This window comes from Micropterus dolomieu, linkage group LG12, assembly GCF_021292245.1.
Source record: "Micropterus dolomieu isolate WLL.071019.BEF.003 ecotype Adirondacks linkage group LG12, ASM2129224v1, whole genome shotgun sequence".
NCBI lineage: Eukaryota > Metazoa > Chordata > Actinopteri > Centrarchiformes > Centrarchidae > Micropterus > Micropterus dolomieu.
In genome coordinates this window covers 18,820,159-18,842,010 of record NC_060161.1, presented here as the reverse complement: position 1 = coordinate 18,842,010, position 21,852 = coordinate 18,820,159, and the positions used below count along the sequence as shown (strand labels likewise).

Sequence of the window (21,852 nt, the reverse complement as noted above, 5' to 3'; positions counted from 1 at the left end):
GGGGGTTATTAGGGGGGGGGGAGGGAAAAAGTGTTGCACTAACTTGCCTTTGGCAGTTGGATAGTATGCTTGTAGTCACAGACAGTCAACTCCGGTGGGATGTGCGAGGATGGGAAGGGAGACAGGAAAAGAATTTTGAGGTGTCAAAGCGAGCGTTTTGACAAGAGCAGTACTGACGGTTGAGTTTTGCCTCCAGGGGCGCAGGACTGAAAATTAGCTCAGCTGGCAGGTGTCCACATCCAGAGTTAAGCAATTTAGCTTCACCTCAGTGTACTTATTGCCACATTACACTGTTTCCCATAAAGACATGACATGCTCATTAGAAGGGTTTAGAGCGATTCAGATCGAGTGTGCTAAGTATAATTATAATACCTCTAAAACTAAGAACAAAGGAATGCTTTTTTTTGCTGGTAAAACCTCTTCAGAACAAGTAAAATCCTTTTGCATGGTTTGGGATTTTCCTTTTCTGTTTCATTGTGGTTGCATGCAGTCAAAACCTTTCAAAAGGCAATTAGCAACTATTCTAATTAACTTTTTATATTTTCATACATTTAGGTACAGTTTAGGACTGCAACTAATGAGCATTTTTATCAATTAGTCTGCACTCGATCAGAAGATTTATTGTGTGGTCTATAAAATGTCAGAAAATACAAAAAAAAATGCCCAAGATGACCGCTTCAGATTTCTTGTGGTGTCTGACGAATAGTCCAAAATCCCAAAATATTCAGTTTACAGTGATAGAAAACAGTAGAAATCTGACAATTCTCACATTGGAGATGCTGTCTTATCGGCATTTTTGCTTAAAGTTGAGTAACCTAACATCCCCAAAACATCCTTTTTTCTTTTTTTTTTTTGTTGACCTCCGGTGACTTAACTTCAATATTTTTCAACCTAGACCCAATTTTCCCATATTTTTGTGTCTGTGTATGACTAATTGGAACAACATTTTTTTTAAATTGGTCCGGTATTGAGTGAGCGTGCTAAAGTGCTTGTTTTTGCCACTGACAGGCTCAGATTGTTATTGTAAATGTCTGACAACATTGTGGAAAGGATTCCTACAGAGGTAGACCTTTATTTTTAAATTGTAAGATTTCTTTTTTGTTTAACCAGAAACAAATGCTAAACGTTACAAATGCTGTATCGATCTCATCAAAGCCACAAGACACGCTTGACAAAAATAGTAATTTTACCTCTCTGGTCTACCGCTGCCTCGGTCGGTTAGTTAGTTTGTGTTATTTGGGTGTCACACAAAAACAACAAATTCACACAGTAACACAAACAAACTCAGCGACTGAGGCAGCGGTAGACCAGCATCGTCCATGTTCTGCGAGGTAAAATTACTGTTTGTATCAGCGGAGTCTGTTTATGCAAATATAGTGCTTTGCACTATATTTGCACTATTTGCGAAATAGTGACTGTTTTTGGTTAAACAAAAAGGATCTTACTCTTTAAGTAAAAGGTCTGTCTCTGTCGGAATCCACAATGTTGTCAGACACTTGTCATAACAATCTGAGCCTGTCGGTGGCAAAAACAAGCACTTTAGTGGACAGTTGAAAAACACTACATTTATCCCACTCACCTTGCTGCTGTGATGTACAGGTGCAACAGAGCACACCCACCAGCATCACTGCTGGGTGTGGGTCAAAAGGGCTTTAAATGTTCTTCCAAACAGGCCATAAAGTACTGCTTTTGAGCCTGGTGTTCAGAAAATAATGAAATGATCATCAAATTACTTGCTTATTTTATAATGTTGATTAAATAAATTGGCCTTCACTTAACCCAACCTCTAGATGACCTAATCTAGAAAAGGTGGTCTGTGCGGGTGTTGCTCTTTAATGAATAAGTGAGACTCTTTGTGCACTTGGGCCTCTCTTTGCACCTCCCCACCTTGCCTCAGACTTTCTTAATTGACATCTTCCTCAGGACAAATGTCAAGTGATACTTATGTTCAGTGCTGTACAACATTCCTCAGGCTTGTCTTTGTTTTGAGTGACTCTCCTCCCGACTAATGACAATGGCTACGTAAATCGATCGATCTCCCTCTCCCTTCCAGTCCGAGAACACACAGCCATCTCCATATATAGCAAGAGCCAGATCTCAGACCTTTTCTATTTATATTCCTGTTACGCTTCCTTCTCCTGACGTCTTCACTTTGTCCCTCTTTCTTTTTTTCGTGTTTCTTCTTTTCTTTTTCCTCCTCCTCCTCCTCCCTCTCTACTTGTTCAAAATTCCCATAACCCTACACTGCTTTTCCAGATCACACGCTGCAGGGCGACCCCATGGGAGCAACATGTTTAGAGATTTCGTTTTCTCCTTACCCCCACCTCTCCACCCCAACGTCCCAATCCACACTCACACATACTCTGCAAAAAATATGTATTCTTTGTTCATATCTGCAACAGCAGTTAGAAGTCTGACAACCAAACCTGCCTCCCTGTGATTTTTCTCACCTTTACTATTGTGGGCACAGGCTCTAGAGTGATGTCACCAGAATATTAAGCAAGCACCAGATGAAATACATGTGATATATTGCATGGTTCTCCAATGACAGGCCTGTTCGAGGAGGTCTCAAAAACTGTTTCCACCTTTCGCCTCACTTTCTTTCATTTTAAACCCTCACCTTTAACCTCTAAATTCTCATTTCAAGACAACCCCCTTTTTTCTCTCTCTATCTCTTATCCTTTTTTAGCCCCCACCCCACCCGACTCTCTCACACTCACTCTTACATGCACTTTCTAGCTCTCACATTGCCCGTATTTGGGCATAGGGGAGCAGAATGATGAACTCTCCTTGTACAATGTAAGCGTCCAGCCTCCATATCTCTCTCTCTCTCTCTCTCCCTCTCTGTCGCCGCAGTTTTATAAACAGGGCAAGAGAGAGGGAGACAGAAAGTGGGGGTTGGGCATGAAAAAAGAGAAGAAAAAAAGAACAACATGTCTATGTCACTCAGACAGAAACGCCGACTCAGTTTTCTGCCTTAAACCATGTTTCTTTCTTTTGTTCTGTCTTCTTGTCTCCCCAGCCAGTGGGGTTTGTCAGCTTTGACAGTCGATCAGAGGCGGAGGCTGCTAAGAATGCCTTGAACGTAAGTGTCATGCCCTCTTTGTGCTCCTCTCAAGAACCAGCTCGGCGCTTGGCTATCTTGTGATGATTTTGAATCGCTTCTCTCTGCTTTCCGTGCAAATGCATTTGATTTATCAAGGAAATCCAGACATTCCTACATTTTCTATCACGTGCAGAAAAAGCCAGAAAAGGCAGTGAAGGCAAACATGTCAAGTCTGCTCTAAATACTGTATGTCTTAATGTTTCTGTTTAAGTAAATAAAGCTTTTTTCTTAAAGCGTTGCCATTGATCCTGCAAGGTCAGGAGGAAAATGAGCTCTTCTTCCATGTATAAATAGAAGATATTGATCTAGGGTTTAATTTTAATCTCACTTATTTCAGAATGTAGCTCAGTAGAAAGCCTTGATGAGGCAGACTCAAATATGAAACCGAGCTCATCCTCACAGGGTTTTTTTCTGCTCTCTTGAAACCAAGTATAGATAGATGGTAATGAACACCAGCTCTCACACAGCTTTAGTTTCCCATTTTGTTTGTAAACCTGTCTAGATGTACACCACCCCTTCTCTTGCTTCTTAAGTTTTTGTTGATCCCTTTGTCACAGAATAAGATCAGTTTTATCATCCTCCTAAAGTGGGCCCGTCGACTTTCAGATGTTGAGATATCGGTGCGCATCAAAGGCAGAGCAGAGAGTTGTAGAAAGGATAAAAATTATCATCTTATTATGAGCCAACAATAGTCAGGCTGTTTCCATAGAATCACTCAGTGGGGCTGAGAGTTGAACAGTGCTCTTGTTTTTCTGGGAAAGCTGCTTCCCGGGGGTCATATATGGAGATAAACCAGATTTTGCAAACATCTATCTGCATATTGAAATACGGCAAAGACGGAGAGGGAAGGAGGGGATTTGTTTCCCATCATAGTCATTCTGTTATTTTCCCTCTAAACTATGAGCAGATATAGCTTTTAAAAAACACTTGATTCAAGCAGCGCCATTGCAATAATTACAATCATCACCAAAAACAACACATTCAGAGAAGTGCAAAAGAAGTGCTAAGAAGCTAGAAAAACAAATTTGCGACTCGACGCAGTTCAAACTCGGATGTGCTCAGGCCTCATTATATCCATGTACCTTATTATACCTCTGCAGCCTCGACTGGCAGAAGCTTCGAGTGCACTGAGCCAAGGCAATCCTAGTTAATTCCCTCCCCTTCATGAGAAGAGTCATCCCTCGCTTGTTTCGGCTCAGCTTTGCCCGAGCCTGCAGGGACGACCCTCGCAGCTTCGCGCCCCTTTGCTTCACAGAACACTTTACTCTTGACTGCTTTTCTCCTCCATTGATCTGACCTTCCGTGTTTTCCTGTGTGTCTTTTGCACACAATCAAAAGAGGTTAATTGGAGGGTGCTTATGGTCGCTGGTGAATTTCTTCATGGCCTTGTTGCTTCCACGGAAGGCAAACAAATACCTGCTTTGTTTGTGGATGAAGAAGACCTTTGTTTTTATCACATTCCTTATTTTTCCTCCGGCAAAAGTAATTGAGAAGAAAAATGATTCGGACTGCTGCACATGTGGAGGTTTTTGATGTTGATCAAACTCAAACACAGAAAAAACACCCTTTACTTGGGTCGTCATGAGTATGTCGGAAGGCTTTTAGCATTGGCATCTCAAGAATTTGCCTGGATTTTTAGCTCACTTTAAGCAGTGATGCTTGCAGTATGTCATGGCGAGTGGTGGATTTGATGTCACGATATTCAGTTACAGTTACAGAGTTCAGTAGGGAGCACAGCGAGGGCCTTGTGGGTTGTCTGCATGTGGTGTAAATTACATCATGCGCTAGCCAGGTTTGTGTCATCAGCTTCTGATTTTTTTTTTCCAATTGCAGGTGTCACCCGTCATCACAACCAGTATAAGCTCTAATCCACATTGAGCCATTTACAGCAGGCTGCAAAGTCTAAGCAACTGAAAATGCCCTCTCATAGCCAGGAATTGGGCAGGAAATTCAGTCGTAAAATGCTGAAAGATGAAACGTATACCAAGTGACAGATATCAGCCAGGTCCCATTGGATATCTAAACAACACACAACAAGGCTGAGCATGCAAAAGTGGAAGACAGGCATCATACTAACTCAGTACACTTCAGTAGTGAACAAAAAAATTTATTTTGTCAGGTCTTTTCAGGCACTGTTGCTAAAGCAAAGTATTACTGTTCAAATGTGTAACATCATTAGGAGTCATCATGTGGTGAAGCCTAATCTCGGTCAACAAAGACCTCCCAAGGAGCTGACTTTGAGCAACCTTCCAGGAAAACAAGGGATATCTAAGAACTCTATAAACAACCTGTGAACAAGTTATCACATTGTGGCCTGGAGCAATATGTGGGGGAAAAAATATGTTACTACTTCTTGAAGGAGATAAGCTAATACTCAAATGTTATCCGCATATGTAACAACTGAAACATGCTGAAGGCTTCAAATACGTGACTTGGAATACCCAGTGTTAAAGAATGCATGATAATCATGGATATCTACAAATTTATATCTTAAGTCAAGTAGATATTTTGCCACTATAATAATAATAATAATAATAATAATAATAATAATAATAATCCTTATTTGTAGAGCACCTTTCAAAAACAAGTTACAAAGTGCTTTAACAAGTGTAAAAATGGTCACTATTAATGGTCACATATGGCAAAGTTAACCCTCTGGGGACTAAGGTATTTTTGGTTTGTTGACATATTGAGGTGAAATTCATAGGCATTTGAAATAATTTTTTGATGCCATCACATTGCCTTACCACACTGTTGTGTCAGTGACGATGCCTATTTATTTATAGGTTTGCAAATTGAGTTAAAGTCAAAGTTATTTTATTTTATTTTTTGAGGTTTTGATGAATTACTCAAACTATTATATGCCAAGAGAATGGATACAAACATTCTAGGAAACAATATTTTTGCTGACACATCTTTCTGTTTGATCTCAGGGGGTCCGGTTTGATCCAGAGATCCCCCAGACCCTGCGGCTGGAGTTCGCCAAGGCCAACACCAAGATGGCTAAGAACAAGCTGGTTGGCACCCCCAACCCCCCTCCCTCCCAGCAGAGTCCTGGGCCACAGTTCATTGGCAGAGACCCATGTGAGTCCTCAGACCGTTCGTCCGTCTGTCCCTGAGCTACTTTTTGTCTGTGTTGCTGCTTCCTTCCGCCGTTACTTGCTCTTGTTTGAGGTGTCTGGACAGCTGTTTCCCTTTTTAGGATTTGTTGTCATTAGTAGAGGAGTGTTTGTGCTTCAGCTGTGACTATATGTGAAAAATGGAGGTTGACTTGAGGCTGCTAATCACTTTAAAGTAGACTTTTAATGGTGTTGTGTGTGTTCTTCACTGAAACCTTGTCATTCTGTGGAAAGAGGTTAATTAATGCCATTTTTCTTAGTAATCTGTAACCAAAAATGGATCCTCCCCAACTATTCATGCAAAATGTTTCTTTGAAATCAGATTCTGTGCACTTCTGTCATAATGGGTTAACCTGATTAGAGCTCTAAACCCTTTATTACACATGCCCCCTGATAGAGTACTGATTCATAAACGGTACATGTTCACTGTTAGCTGTTGCTCTAATTATTTTGACTCAAGGCCTTTGAGTACCAGGCGTGTATGGAATTTGCTAATGCAGCTCTGTAGTGTGTCCCCCCCCCCATTTAGGTAAATATTTTTCTAAGGAGTTAAGGATTCTGCAAGAATCAGCCATTGGTAGTTGAACATAGGCCAGCTGTGGTCGTACATACTTCCTTAATGACCAAACTGCTCTTATCTTGGATCTCTTTTTTTGCCAGAGAAAGGGTGTGTGCTTGGGGCCCTGGTGGAAAATGGAAGGAAACGATTAATGAAACCATGATGCAATCATCAGGAGCAAAATTGCTGTCATTTCCTGATAAGAGATGTTTAAATCAGACATTTTCTTGATCATGTTATGATAAACACTTACCAGGAGACACAGAAAGCACAAGGCAAAATGCTCCTTAAAATTGATCTGATTGAATCTGATTCTGTGTTTTTATGTGCAGTTACTCTATACCACTCTGCACCCATCACCTATCTCTTCACTTATGCACTTATGCTCTTTTTTCACTGTCACTTTACACTCTATTCAATGAGCAAATCATCATATTTATCCTTAATCAAGTCAGCTTTACCAATTTTAGGGGAGTATCACTGGCTGTATGCTAAGCCCTGCCCTACACCTGTTAAGCTTTTAGTGCCTATATTTGGACAAGAGGGTGATGTAGACATGAATTAGATTATTTTCCAAACTCAGTTTGCTGGTGAATGTACATTTCATCCATTATACTAATTTATAAGCTTGCACTAACTAGCAGGCTTGGTTAACTTTGGGATGGGAAAAAAAAAAAAATTCTTCAGACAAAATGTACTTACAAGAAAAAAATTAACAGCCTGAAATGACACAGCTGTAGCTAACTAGCCAATCGTGCTAACATAAGTTTCATGAGTTGAACATCTATGACTGACTTATTGGCTCTACCAGTTCACTCGTTTCAAAATGACAATCTTGTAAAAGGGGTCTTTAATATACATGTTTTATGCTACATACTAGTTTCTTACAAGTCATTGTGCTAAATACTGTGGCATGTATTGAACAGTGTTGAGCTAGATAGTTTTAGTCTCATAATTATGACAAGAAAACAATGTAAGATCAGACTGTGTCATTCTGACATTGTCCTTTATGGCTGCTTAGCTTACATACCTTCAAACTGTATGTTTTCACTTAAAGAGAAAAGGCCATTAGGATGAGAAATAAACAGTATGTTTGGCAAAAGTGAAGCTACCTCTGGTAATGTTGGCTGGTATAAGAAAAAGCAGAAGGCTACAAAGCTTCTCCTAAACTTGGATAGCATCCAGGACACAGTAGGAACATACTTCACAGTGGATATGCTAGAATGTGGCGTTTTTTCAGTGTAACACCTCCTCCAAACTCGATAATAATCTGCCAAGTATTATCACTCTTACTACAGCCCAAAGTGTACCGCTTTGGCATGTTGATGAATTCAAGGTTTGCCATGCCTAGTTACGGTTGCTAAAACAGTTGCTTGTTTGAGGGACAGGTCTAGCAAACAGTCAGTTACTGATACTCACCTGTAATGCACCTCCACGACCACCTCCACCGCCGCCACCTCCACCCTGTCTCTCTAGCCACCCACCCATCCACTGGCCACTCTCCTCACTCCACTCCTCCTCTTCTTCTTTCCACAGATGAGCTCACAGTGCCTGCTCTATATCCCAGCAGCCCAGATGTGTGGGCGTCATACCCACTGTACCCGGCGGAGCTGTCGCCGGCCCTCCCACCCGCTTTCACCTACCCCTCCTCGCTCCACGCTCAGGTAACCTGCAAACCCACCCCCGTCTTTCCCCCACCGCCTCGATCACTGCCCCCCACCTCTTCCTGAGCCCACCACCACAAACAGCTGCTGCCGTCAGCCCTGAAATCACTCCCTGCTCCATACCGCAGATGCGCACACACAGCACCCATTTGCAGATTTACAGATCTACTGATTAGCTTCCATCTCTACTTGAACAGATTAAACTTGTTTTATCAAGGGGATAGTTTGGATATGAGAATGTTCCTATGTTTTTTTTGTACAGTCAGACAAACTCATGTAGGCTTTTTTAATGTCTCTGCATGCAGTTTGAACTGACGTTGAATCCTTGGCTCAGTTCTTTGCTCAAATTAGTGATGTCTATAGGATCAGGTAGCAGTTAACATTTTCACAGTACACACAAAATATTAACAATCACTGCGTATTTCTGATATGCTAATAGTCAGGTTCATCTGCCATGACTGTGCTGCTTAAAAGCAGGATGTGGATCAGGAACTAGATATATCAAATGTGTTTGTTGATAGTGAAATTAGTGACTTGATAAATATTTAATTTACAGGATGTAGTCCATTTTTGCAGGCGCGTAATGCCGTTTTACTCTTCTCTTGAGAGGAAGTACTACCTGATCCCATTAACTTCCAGGAATCAAACTGTAATCTCACTGTTCACTATACCCTTAAACCCTGCATGTAGAGACACAAGAAAGGCAACCATGTGTTTGACTGACTTTTAAGTGCTCCAAGTAGGAAAAATATAAAAAAGTAAGTAAAAGTAATGTTCTCCGAGGAAAGACCTATTTAAAAGTTGAATTTTCGTGAATCAATAACAACTCCTATCACGTCACTTTATTTATCCCAATTAGTGCCATCATCCGTTCAACTGAAGCTTCAGTGATTTGAAAGGTTTGCGTCATCATTTGACCATCACCTGCTTCATTAATTAAATCCCTTTCTTTCAACCAACCGTGCTCCAGTTTATTGAGGTCTTCTAATCTGCACAGCTCCACTGTGAGTTCGCAAAAGAGTGCATTATTGATCTCTTGAAATTCTTCTCATGGAGCCCGTTTGGTGCTGGCTGACCCTCATAAGACCTGAGTATTAGACATACTCCTTCTGAATTTTTGTTTGTTGATATTTTATTTTATTTATTTATTTTTTTTGTGAAGCTTGCTATGATTTCTCACTAATTTGCTGTATTTAAATCTCAAATTGTTTCAGTATCAGAGTTATTTAAAAATAGTTTGTCTCTGCTAGGGAGCATATAGAGCATATTTTCATATACAATGCAGATGCTAAGGTTATTTAAGCATAAAGGCTCCTAGCAAAGACACCAAAGCTGAAGCTCATATGAAGTCAGAATTTGAAATGAGTGCAGGTTGAATCTGCCTAGCTGGCATTTTTCCACATGCGCTGGATATGTGAGCACACACCGACACACACAAAGAGAATGTGGCTTTGTGATTTCAGTGGGGGGTTGTGGGTAAAGTTAGCATCTCTTCTTCTGACCTAGAGCAGAATCTGATGTAAGACATAAAAATAGGTATATAAATATGGCGCACGCACAAGGCAAATGGCCAAATCTAATTTACGTTAACGTGAGCCCAGAATTCTGGCTCCCTGGTAAATCAGCTGCTGTCATCCTTTCTAGTGAGAGTACAGTCATGTTCTTAGTTTGCCAGTAATTGTTATCGACCGGGCTGAAAAAGTCCTTCTGTTGTGTACGAGTCGTGTGGAAATATAAAACAAAGGAGACAATTAGTGATGGATAACCTTTTGCAGTAAACGTAGAAAGTTCTGTAACAAAGAAGTAATTTGTCACGCTGTAACTCTTGTATCTTAAAGATCTCTTGTATCTACAAGTCAAAAATCAACAAAATATGATACCACAAATTAAAAGCTGTATGAGTTAAAGGATTTTTTGGGGGAAAATTTGCTTATTCATGTTCTTGCCGAGAGTGATATGGGAAGTCACTGCACCCGGCCTAGAAATCATCCGGAACGTAACGACCCCGTAAAACCACAAATTGTTGTCCTTACACTTTTGTACGGATTACGAAAGCAAAGTATAAAATGTTAAGTGATTTTTAGATGTGCTGAGAGGTGGATTTTGTTGGCTTCGGACCAGCCAGGCTATCTGTTTCCCCCTCTTTCCAGTGTTTATGTTACGCTAAGCTAATGGAATGTTGGCTGTAGCCTTATATTTACTATGCAGATATGAGAGTGGAATACGTTTTCATCTAACATTAAGTAAGAAAGCAAATATGCGTATTTCTTAAAATGTGAAACCATTCCTTTCAAATGTTTTATTCCTTGACGTTGCAGGATAGTCCAGCAAAATTCAATAAATTTAATATATTATATTTAAGTTTGGATGAATCTAAATAATATATAGTCATAGGATTTGTATAGTATATGTGCATTTCTTAACGTATGTGTGATTGTGTTTGTTTAGATTCGCTGGCTCCCACCTGCAGATGGAACTCCTCAGGGATGGAAGTCCAGGCAGTTCTGCTGAAGTATGTGTGAGTAGCAACACAACACACACACATACAGCCCCCTGCCGTACAATGTCAAAGAAGTGTATATCGTAACCGTGCCGTAAAAATACTTAAACGTAAATGTTATGACACTTTGTTTAAACAAGCCCAGAGATATTCCTAAACATATGTCAGGAATATCACAGGATGTAACTCCCATGCACGTCAAGTGAGCACCCTCTTCTTGCCCTCAAACCTCACATGAAAAACCTCCGGCTAACAATTTCTCACTGGTTTCTCCAGCTAACTGCCAAATTAACCAAGTAACTATTCACATTTCTGCTGATCAACTTCAAACATAGACAAAGAACTTATTAACACAAAACACATTAGCCTTTTAGTGGTAAATGTGGGAGCAAAAAAAGCCAGTGAGTCCATGGAACCACTGCTACTCCTAGCACATGATTATAAGAGATAAAAGGTACGATTTGAAGGAGACCTCCATTATTTTCCCCACTCAGGTCACAGTACAGAGGGTTGACTTTTCCCGTTGACATGATGCTTGATCTCAGGCATCAAAGGCAGCAAGTCAAACAGAATATACAAGCTCCGATGCCAACGTTTTAATAAAACAGACGGGGAAGAGCTCAGCAAATATGACTAAAATGCTAACATCAGCTGCTTTGATAGGTAATGTTATTATAACCAGTAGTGAAAGTTACTCAGTAGATTCACTCAAGTACTGTGCTTAAGTACAGTTCTGATATACTTGATTATTTCTATTTTATTTTATTTTTATGCTTTTTACTTCATTACATTTATTGAACAGCTGTAGTTACTTTTTAGTGCTGTTCTGCGATTTTAACCGGGATGCTAATTTTGGCTAGCGAAAAACAGGCTTGAAAGAAATGCAGCTTTAAGTAATGAATCTCAATACTTCTTCTACCACCCATGCCTTCTTTATTTCAGTACAAAGTGAAATTTTTACACTGAAATTGTTATTCATTAAGATTTGACATGCTGAGTAGTTTTTTTGGGTGGATCAGAGGGAACATGTTGGTTCCACAGATCTGCTCACTGGAAGGATGCCTGATATTTATTGTACTTGCATGTGAGGGAAAACTTTGCCATAATAATAAACACTGAATATCATCTTATAATAATGTTGGTGCTGTACAGCAGATATTAGGGCATGTTTGTCATTTTGTCAAATCGTGGCAGGGTGAAATACAGCTTTTAATTTAAAAAACGTTTTGGGCATTTCCGCATTATGACAAAGTACACAGTGGAGAATTATAAAGAGGACGGGATTGAAAGAGGAGGATGTGCTGCTCCAGAAGGTCGTAAATGTGGAATATGCACCATGAACTTCTGTGGTAGCTGGGTACTGCTGGCAGTGCCGTTTTTATGAATCTTTATTAAAAACATATTGGCATGGGACTTTATTTAAAATAAATGACAGATGAATTATATTTAGTCGAGCTGGCTTCTAATAAGTGCTTTGATAAGTACATGAGTCAACTGTAACCATGCATGCGCTACACAACACATGTGCTTGGCTCTCTGGTTCAGACAAACTAAACGCTGTTGTGCTTGCAGAAAAACAAAACCACAAAGCACAACAAATCCCCTGCTAGTCTGTGTATCTGTGTTGGCTGACTGTGTGTGTGTGTGTGTGTGTGTTTGCACTTGGCGCCAGTCACACTGTCACCAGTACCCTCCCTCCAATGTCTCGGGACAGGAAGAAACATGTTCCCCTGACCCCTTAGGGAGTCAGTGGGAGTGGGTGGGTGGGTGGTGATGGTAGCATGGAGGCTAACATTCATCAGGCTGTTGATTGGTGATAGTCCTGTAGCGTTCCTTTGTAACCCTGCATCATAGCTGAGTTGTCTATTCAACTGAAACATACTGCATAAGCAAAATGTTGGAGTAATTTGATGTTTTGGGGATTTTGTCACGGGGGGTAAAGGAGGAAGGGAGTGGAGGAGGGAGGGGCTTGGAGGAAATAATTACTCCTCTATCAAAATAGGAGGAAGTCATTTGGCCGGTCAGGCTGCCCCAGTGGATATTAGCCCCTCAGCGAAACAACAACATCCCCACATCCGGCTCGCAGTGGAGGGTGAAGTGAAGCTGAGACATCCAGTCAGAATATTGTGATAACTACACATATGCAACACACTCAAATTATGTAGTTTGCAGCGTACATACCCAATCATATGGCCTCCCACAGGCAACAGTATGCACACAAAGTCATCCTAGTACCATGTTTGTGGTAGTCATAGCATTGCAAAATTACACTTAAGTAAGTCAGCAACTTCATGTCTTTCCAGAAACTGTGTCCTCATTACTCTGGAAAACCACAAATTTCACTGTGAGCAGTTTTCTTTGGAACTGCTTTTTCATAGAACAGGCCAAGAGCAAACAAGCCAAGTTAGCTCTCTGTGCTAATGTGTGCTAACTATGCTAACAACAGATGGGAAATGTACAACAACCATTTTTGCTTTTTCTAAGCTGAAGGCAGAAGATAACGTTATCTCAGAGCCTGAGCGGGAAAGGGCTCTCTTCCTCCATGCAGCTGCGTATATCTCAGTCAAGACTCCCCGGAGAGCAGCATGAAAGCGAGGAGCACTCGCTCTGTAGCTAGTTTTGCGGTGCATACTGACTGACAAAGAAAAAAAAAAAAGTCTAAGGGGTTTCCAACTGATGATTTGAATCTTCGACTGTCAGGGGGCAGTCCTAGTGGGCGCAACAAACTAATTCCTCTGTAAAAGTCAATGCTATGTATTGGTGGATTGAGCTTACGTAAAAAAATACATGCTGGTTTCCTACAGTAAACTGTGAGCGTCGAGTTAGCCTTGCTGCTTTGTTTGCCCCTGAGATTTTGCAGCTTGGCAAACAAACATTTCAGCTGTCCCCGACCTTGTGTTTCTTGGCCCTTCTTGTCTGCTCAATGGACACAGACGCGTTAGAAACACAGTGACTTGACTTCTTGATGTTTGCTGTAAGGAGGGTGTTGCTTATTTGTGCAGTTCAGTCGGCTAAGCATAGCGCTTGTGAAACACTCTGAAACAATTTTACCTTTGAGACAACAAGAATAAACTTGAACTGAGGTCACAAAGAGACTGACTGTGTTGCGCCACTATTGTACAATCTGTCTGCTATTGGTTGGTTGTGTGCATTCAAAAAGAGGCAGCATTTGGGAATCGTTACTCATGCCGAAGGCTCCTGGTGACAGTAAACCTTCACAATGGGAATTCAAAGGCGCTTACAGCTCCACAGTCCTGAGAGGCTTGTGGTTGGTCAGTGGTTGTCTCGGCATCTGACGGACGGGGACCACTCACGGCCAGAGTATGTGGCTTTGCCGTAGGAAGTGTAACCGTGGGAGACTTGAATGTGTGCGTGTGAACAGCTGAAGGTGAGGTAGTGTTCAGGGGTCTTTATTCATGGCTGGTAAAAAGTTGTCCTAATCACCTGGCATGTCTGTCAAGGGAAAACTTTATTCACAGCCGTGTCACTTCAAGTTGAAACGGTTAGCTACCCAGTGTTGACGCTTTAAAAACATATTACATTGTTAGTTTTTGTTATTGTAATTCCCCTGGAGGCTTAGGCTAGTCATTTATATGACTGTTTGTGAAGTTGAATTATATTTGACATTCATGCTCCGGCACAGAGTTGCATCCAAAGACAACCTAATAGTGGACATTAATGCCTAGTGAACTGGAGGGAAAGGTAATCCGGATTTTCCATCTGACAAGACATGGTGGGGGAGTGTACTGTGTGTGTGTGTGTGTGTGTGTGTGTGTGTGTGTGTGGACTGGCTGCCTGCCCTGAGGAGCTTTTTGGCCAATAGCCCGACAAAACCAGTGGTTCCCGTGCAATGTTGGACTAACTCCCACTGGAGAGCTGAGGGCCAGCTGGGGCCCCTTCTAATAAGGAAGTGGAACTTTATTCCTTCACCCCCTACTGACACATAACACGCACATATGCACACACACACATACACATACAGTATAGCCTCATCCCTGCACCGGGTCTCAGAAGCTAGATACATGTCAGCAGCTGTGTTCATCACCACCCAGCTTCAGCAGCTATTGCTGGTATGTGAGAAACACGGCCAGGGCCTAAAGGCTTTTCTCCGGATTAAAGGGGCTTCAGATGAGGCCCTTTTTCATGGCCATGCTGCACAGGTAGAAATCAGGTAGAAATTTTAAAGGACGAGTGTGTTTGCACGATTTAGCTCCTTAATTACAAATTAGGTATACTTTACATTTACACTGACCATTCTTGAAACTGGGCCCGACCGTTTTACATTTTTCAGTGTATTCTTAGTACACGCGTTGTGGGTTTACATTTTTTTCCTTATGGCATGAAAATCAGTTAGAAGACTTTTGAAACACTCCTATAAACACAGAGTGTTCATTCATTTTTGTCAACATTATATTATTGCAGGGCAAAATGGTTTAAGTGCAGCTTGATTTGGTTTGGGTAGCTGCTGTACCTGCACTGACTTACCTTGCATCAGTAATGTAATTTTGATCATGTCATAACAGATATTTAATTTTTGAGGTTGATACAAAAACGTTTTTAAAAAAGGCAATATTTTAAAATTATATTAATATTTTACTGTCAGTTAAATATGCATTTACACAAACCCTTTTCATTCTGAACATCACAGAAATATTGTACATCTTAATTTGTTAAATCTAAACCATATGAAGCGCAGTAGTTTAGGGCTGCAACTAACTATTAGCTTCATTATAAAGTAGTCTCTACTGTCTTGATTAATTGTTCATTCTATACAATGTCAGAAAATGTCTTCAAATTGTTGCCAATTCATTTTCTGTCAGTCGACTAATAAACCGATAATTTCAGCTCTAAATCTGATAACAAAATATTTGTCAGTATTTACAAACAAAAGGCTTCATAAATAGTTAATAAAGATAGATTATTGAATGATTTTTCGTGAAGGTTGTGGAAAAAAAACCCTTTGGCTGATTGGATAGTATGACTTCCCGAGAAGGGCTGCGGATCAGGACAAACACAACTCATTTAGCATTTATTAATGGAATGCCAACATTTATAACAACATTACCATCAAACAGAAAAGATAAACACCATCCAAAGGGATTTTTCACAACATGGGAACCTACGTTGGGGCGGCTGTGGCTCAGGAGATAGAGTGAACCCCGATTTGCCCCTGGCGGCTGTTCCGCCAGTGTTCCGAAAGTGTGAATGTTACTTTCCGTTTGAGCACTTAGGCTCAGTGTATGAATGTGTATGACTGGTGAATGCAGATGTAGTGTAAAAGCGCTTTGAGTGGTCAAAAAGACTAGAAAGGTGCTATACAAGTACAGAGCATTTACAATTTGTTGTCATTAATGGCTTACAACTGATCTATTAAGCTTTGGTAATTTATATATTAACCTAATTAAGCCATTAGTTATCACTCATAAACTCTTTATAAAGCCTGGTACCAGTTTGATAAAAAAAAAACACCCTTATATTGGTTATTAAAGAATTGTGACCAACATACTGTATAGAAAATTTCTGGACAAACTATGTTATGGAGACACTGTCTCAGATACATCTTTGGCTTTTCTGTACTACATTTTCTTGTTACTTATCAGTGGAGTTATCAAGCTGAAATTGGCTGATAATAGCAGCTATGCAAACGTATCAATCTGGCTCTAATTTTGACAAGAATTAACTCTTGACTTGCTGTTCATTATGATGGATTACACAAAAACAATGAAATCTCCCAGAATGGGAGGGGAAAAATACGTTCAACTTTCTAAACACAGCAGCATGGTTTGCAGCATGGCTAGATGAATATAAAGTATAAGTGATTGTTTAACTACAGTATACTCCATTTAAAATGGGCTATGGATGGTGGAGAGCTAGAGGAAAGCACTATCAAATGTTGGGTATAAATTCAAACAAGTCTTCTCTTCTCTCTCTTCATTTAAAAGAGATCGATGATCACTGATAAAACAGGCAGGAACATTTGCAACATGAAGCCTTGCTGAAAATAAAACGAGGAAACGGAGCACACATTCTCAAACACCACTTGTTTACCTATCTCACATTATGCGCCTGGGCCCAGTTATTGGATGTAACACATTAAGCCCGCAAATCACTAAACCTGTTCCTAATCTGCACAGACATGTTCAATGATCAACCCAATCTTTAACCTTGGTGTCTCAGCCGTAACAAATAGGGTGGTCTGGAAGTATGCGTCGCATCAGCTTAGCCAAGCGGCTGTGTAACGCATCGATTCCCTTATCCTTGATTGAACGCGCAACAGGGCATTAGCTAGGCCAGCCGTGCCCCTTCAAAAACGCATTGTTCTCTGAACGGGGAACAGTTCCCAACCTGTGTTCCTTCTGTGCCTGCAACAGTCTGCCTCTCTCTTCCTTTCTGTTAAGGTCATGTTTGGTTTACTAATTGTTTATTGTTCCTAAGAGTTTGTAACCCCCCTGAACCTGCGTTACCACGGTCTCCAAGAGATGTCTATTTTTGGTGATACATCTGGGTTGGGTGAGTGGGTCGCAGCGTTTGACCTTTCCCTTTGGTCTGCTGGTGTGGGTGGATGGTGGGGGGTCATGGGAGATATGGTTGTTAGGCAGAAGTTCAACACAAGTATTTAAGACTATTGTCAGCTGACATCCTGTTTATCACAGCTGGACTTGGAGCTTGAAAGATTTGGCAAAACAGTCTTTTTAAAGAGGTAGTCACCTGATTTTACATGTCGTAATCAGTTTCCTAGTCAGAGTGTGTTGTATAGTGTCTTTTGGCTCTGAAGGAGCTTTGTTGAGTGTGAGAGAATTACTTTAGAGACATCACTTGAGTCATCATGGTGTGGGCTTGGAGACTACACATGCTAACAAAAAGCCAGCATTACAAACTGGTGGTGTGAAGTTTCAAATGTGTGGGCGTTTCTAAAGTCATGAATATAAAGTGGTTGGATGCAATAACATAAATGATAAAATATGACCACAAAGTCGAATCAGCACATAAACCAGCCTCAACAGAAACGCTCCACCAGCAGTCAGGGTGCTGTTGCAGCTTATTCACTTAAGTAAAACTCTGACTCCTTTGCGTCCCCAGGTTCCTGATGTGTGATGGTGGCCGTGGCCGGCTGTGACGGGCGTTGCTGATTGCCTCTCTTGTCCAATTAGAAACCAGGAGGACTGACCTGACTCCAGCTCTCAGAGCAGCGTACCGTCGGTGAGTTTAAGGGCTCAGACTTCACGACCATTGATCCCAGCAGGCGAGGACAAAAGGTGTAAATCGCACCTCGCCACCAAAGCGGCACGCCTTTCCCTTCTGCCGCAGAGTCTGATTTGAAAGTGTAGATTTGTGGAAAAAGCCCAGTTGTGTTTTTTTTTTTTTTGGTTTTTATGTTTTTTGGGAGACGCTATTGCACAGCCAAATACATCTGCTGGAATGAACATAGCCGTTCCAATCCGTGTTGACAGCGTTTCAACTCTCACCTGTGTATGTTTCAGCTTTTACTCAACAGAAAATGTTATGAAAACAAACCCAGAATCGCAGATAGATATTTGTGGGATAAAAGTGTGTGTGGTCTTGGCATTATGTAGGGCAAGTGCAAGAAATTGAGGAGAAAAAAAGAAACATGTTTTGTATGTATGTCTACACTAGAGCATTTACTTTCCTGTGTGCGATTCTATGGTTGTGTTAATGTGTTTGTGTTGTGCAACAGTTCCACACGATCCCCTGTGTTTTCATTAGTGTATAAGGTTCATGTGCAGTGACTATGGCAACCTTAACCCTTTTCTTGCATCCCTCTTTCTGTGTCTCTCTTAGGCAGCAGCAGCCTCATGGGCCTCAGGACAAACTAGACCCCAGCCTCCATCACACATCAAGCACCCCACCCTCCCCAAAGTCCCTCCAACTCTTTTTTTATACTGTTACATACTCAAGATTTACCGGCAGCGCTTTGGCTACACCTCTTCTGACACCTCCATGAAAGGTACCGGGCATGCACGACAAAGGCGCACACACCCTTTGTTTACCAGTTGACTGCATCGCCTGTCTAACGTTAGCAGGTCCCTTGCTGTGCATTCTGTATATGCAAGTGTAAAGACAGCCCACAAAAGGTGTGCAAAACACATTTTATGCAGGAACTTTGCAAGGCGGCCAGACGTGTGGAGGTGTGGCTAAATTGTTGCCGGGTAACGTTATTATATGACTATAATTATTACTATTCTGTATATCATTCATATTAATGTTATTATGATTATTAAATACATGTTGAAGCATGACTTTGCAAAAAAAAGGAGGAAAAAAACAATGCTGTACATTTTTAGATATTTTAAAGAAATACAAAAAAGTATTTTTGTAATCAGGATGATGTTTGAAACGTTTCTGTTTGGTTCATGTTGTACTAAAGTGTGTGAGGAACTTTCATACGTTTTGTTAATTTTTTTGCCCTTCCTGTTTTGTGCCATTGTAAAATGGCCAAGTCGCCCTGCTATACCAAAGCAGTCCTGTCGACGGTTTGCTCTTGTCTTTTCTACGTACACGTGTGGATTTAGGTTTTCTCATACGTGTCTTTGTGTGGTGTCTTTACCTGATGAAGCAAACATGTTAGCTTTGTCTGATGTGCTTTGGTTCACCTAGGCAGTCAATGTTAACTCTTGAGTGAGACAAAACACACCTGATCCAGCTCAGAATTTTGCAGTTTGAGGTAATCAGATGTGTTAAAAGAGGCGTTGACAGGAAAAAGCCATCCCTGGTGAAGGTAGAGTGACCCCAGAGACTGCAAAACATGGCAGACTGAGCCCTGCTATAATAAGGGATTTGCTCCTTCATTGTGTAGCAGGAGGACAGCAGCACAGTATAGAGAAACAAAGACCAAAGGCATTTTTTTTTTACACTGGAGAGCTATCTAGGCTAGTGGAATTATTCCGTTTTTGACTGCTTTGTAGTCCTCAATCTGATTTCTTATGAAGTATGACATTATTTTTGCTGCATGTCTCTTTTGGTGTCGCTCCAAAGAGCCACTCTGCATCTGAAAGGATATTCACTTTAAGCAATTTGTGTCTTTTGTCTATTTTTAGGGAGCCAACGTGATTCAACCTGCTTTTGTAAAATTTGAATTTACATAGTAATGATTGGAGTGTTGAAAAAAACTTTTGTAATCTTGTGTATTCTGGGCCTGCAATAACGTCTTTGCTGTTTGACATATCATCGAGTGATCATATTTCTGTGACATTTTGATGCCAAAATTCTCATTCATGTCGCGTTCTTACAAAAACAAACCGTGATTCTTGTAGTTTTCTGATAAGGCTAAGTCACATTTCACAGGGATGTGACAATCAAAAAATGAAATACTGTAAGGAAAACAATCTTCCCCTGTAATGTTTAGCCCAGGTGTGTACAATCTTATTGGAGTGGTTGATTCATATAGTCAGTGTTTGTAATTATTAATAATAATAATAATAATAATATGCACATAATATCAACTGATTTTCTGAAGCAGTTTTTGCTTTTACAGATATTTTTTAAGCCAAGTGTGGCACCAAATTTATTAGAACAAGTATTTATAAGGTGTGTGTGTGCGTGTGTGTTTTTATGGGTATTATGTTTTTAAAGTTCATAGAAGATGCCCATCATATAATTCATTGTAAGTATTATTGTAAGTTTAATTGTATATTCATTTGGTAATTTTCTAGAGTTTTTTTGTGTTTGTATCTGATATATGAATACTGTTTTACCTACATAACTCACTGTGAAATCCAGAGGAAAAACATGGTCTTTGAACGAATGGATCTCTTTGTGTTTTGCCAGCAGTACGGTACAGAAGTTCCCGGAAATTATTATGATGATCCCTCCCTTTTGTCAATGAGAAATATTCCCTTCTCGTTGCAGTATACCATGTGCGTACCTGTGTGTTCTGTGCATGTTCATGGCATGTGTGTGTTCTTTTTTTTCTTTTTTCCTAATGCATACAGTACTGTTTATATTTATGTACTTTTGCCGCTGTAAGGAGAAACTGTATTTCAGTGAATTGCAGAGGTTTGTTTGTTTGAAACAAAAAAGTTGATCAAAATGAGAAGTTTTTATGAAAATGTTAAATGAAGACATTTCAGGCCATCTGCCATTAAAGATTGACATCATCCCTGCTATCATGATTACATTTTTTTTTATTCTTTCCTAATTTTATGGTGGTTGGGCTCTATGAAGGATGGAGCCCCAAAACTAACAAACTGCAGTAAAATACTTAATTGTAAAATCTGTCTGCTATCTGTCTGCTACTTCAGCTTACTGGATAAGCTGTGTGTGTGTCTGGACTGAGTACTGTGCGGCTAGCTAGCTTCAGTGAAAACACTGGTAACTACATTAAAGCACAGGTGGTCTACATGTGGTTATTGACAGTGTTGCATGTGACTTACTTAACGTTACGGAGATCGCCCTTAGCATTTATCTGTCAAAATGACAAACAGCCTTTAGATTTTTCCCAGTATTGTTAAATAAATTGAGTCAGTGACGGAGAATATTCAGTTAACGTGACCCCTCGTATTGACCTCCAGCCTTTTCAGTTTTAAAACATCCATGTTCTCAGCCAGCTACCTACTACAGCTAAATTTCACCACCAGTGCCAGTAATCACCCATAGTCTGTCCTGTGAACTTCTGTAGCCCTGGATAAACTCTTGAAACGGTAGCGAAAGCATTTTAACCTGCAAGCTAACGCTGACAATGTAAACTAGCTAAGGCTACTTTTACATTTTTAGTTCAGTTTGTCTGGCTTTTTGAAAAGGGAACATTAAATCACACTCATTTACAATACACATATGAAAACCTAAATTGCATGACTTATTTTCACTGAGGTCTGTCATTAGGAGAAACATAACGTTAGTTTAAGACTGTGTGATAATGTTGTGAAGACAATAGTTTGAAAGTCTAA

The 21,852-nt window shown here is 40.5% G+C and overlaps 1 protein-coding gene across 4 annotated transcripts in view; it reads left to right on the top strand.

Annotated features, from left to right (window-relative positions):
- The window catches only part of LOC123980024 (RNA-binding protein with multiple splicing-like), a 35,496-nt gene extending 14,424 nt beyond the window's left edge, over positions 1–21,072 (top strand). The window contains exons 4-9 of one of the 4 annotated variants that reach the window (XM_046064172.1): positions 3,023–3,085; positions 6,040–6,190; positions 8,321–8,448; positions 10,897–10,960; positions 18,029–18,148; positions 18,749–21,072. In XM_046064172.1, the coding sequence (XP_045920128.1) occupies positions 3,023–3,085; positions 6,040–6,190; positions 8,321–8,448; positions 10,897–10,959 (405 nt within the window). In that variant the 3' untranslated portion in view covers position 10,960; positions 18,029–18,148; positions 18,749–21,072. Of the gene's footprint in view, positions 1–3,022; positions 3,086–6,039; positions 6,191–8,320; positions 8,449–10,896; positions 10,967–18,028; positions 18,149–18,748 lie in introns of all 4 variants that reach the window. The other 3 variants (XM_046064171.1, XM_046064174.1, XM_046064173.1) reach the window with 3 other exon arrangements.
- Positions 21,073–21,852: the final 780 nt, after the last annotated feature.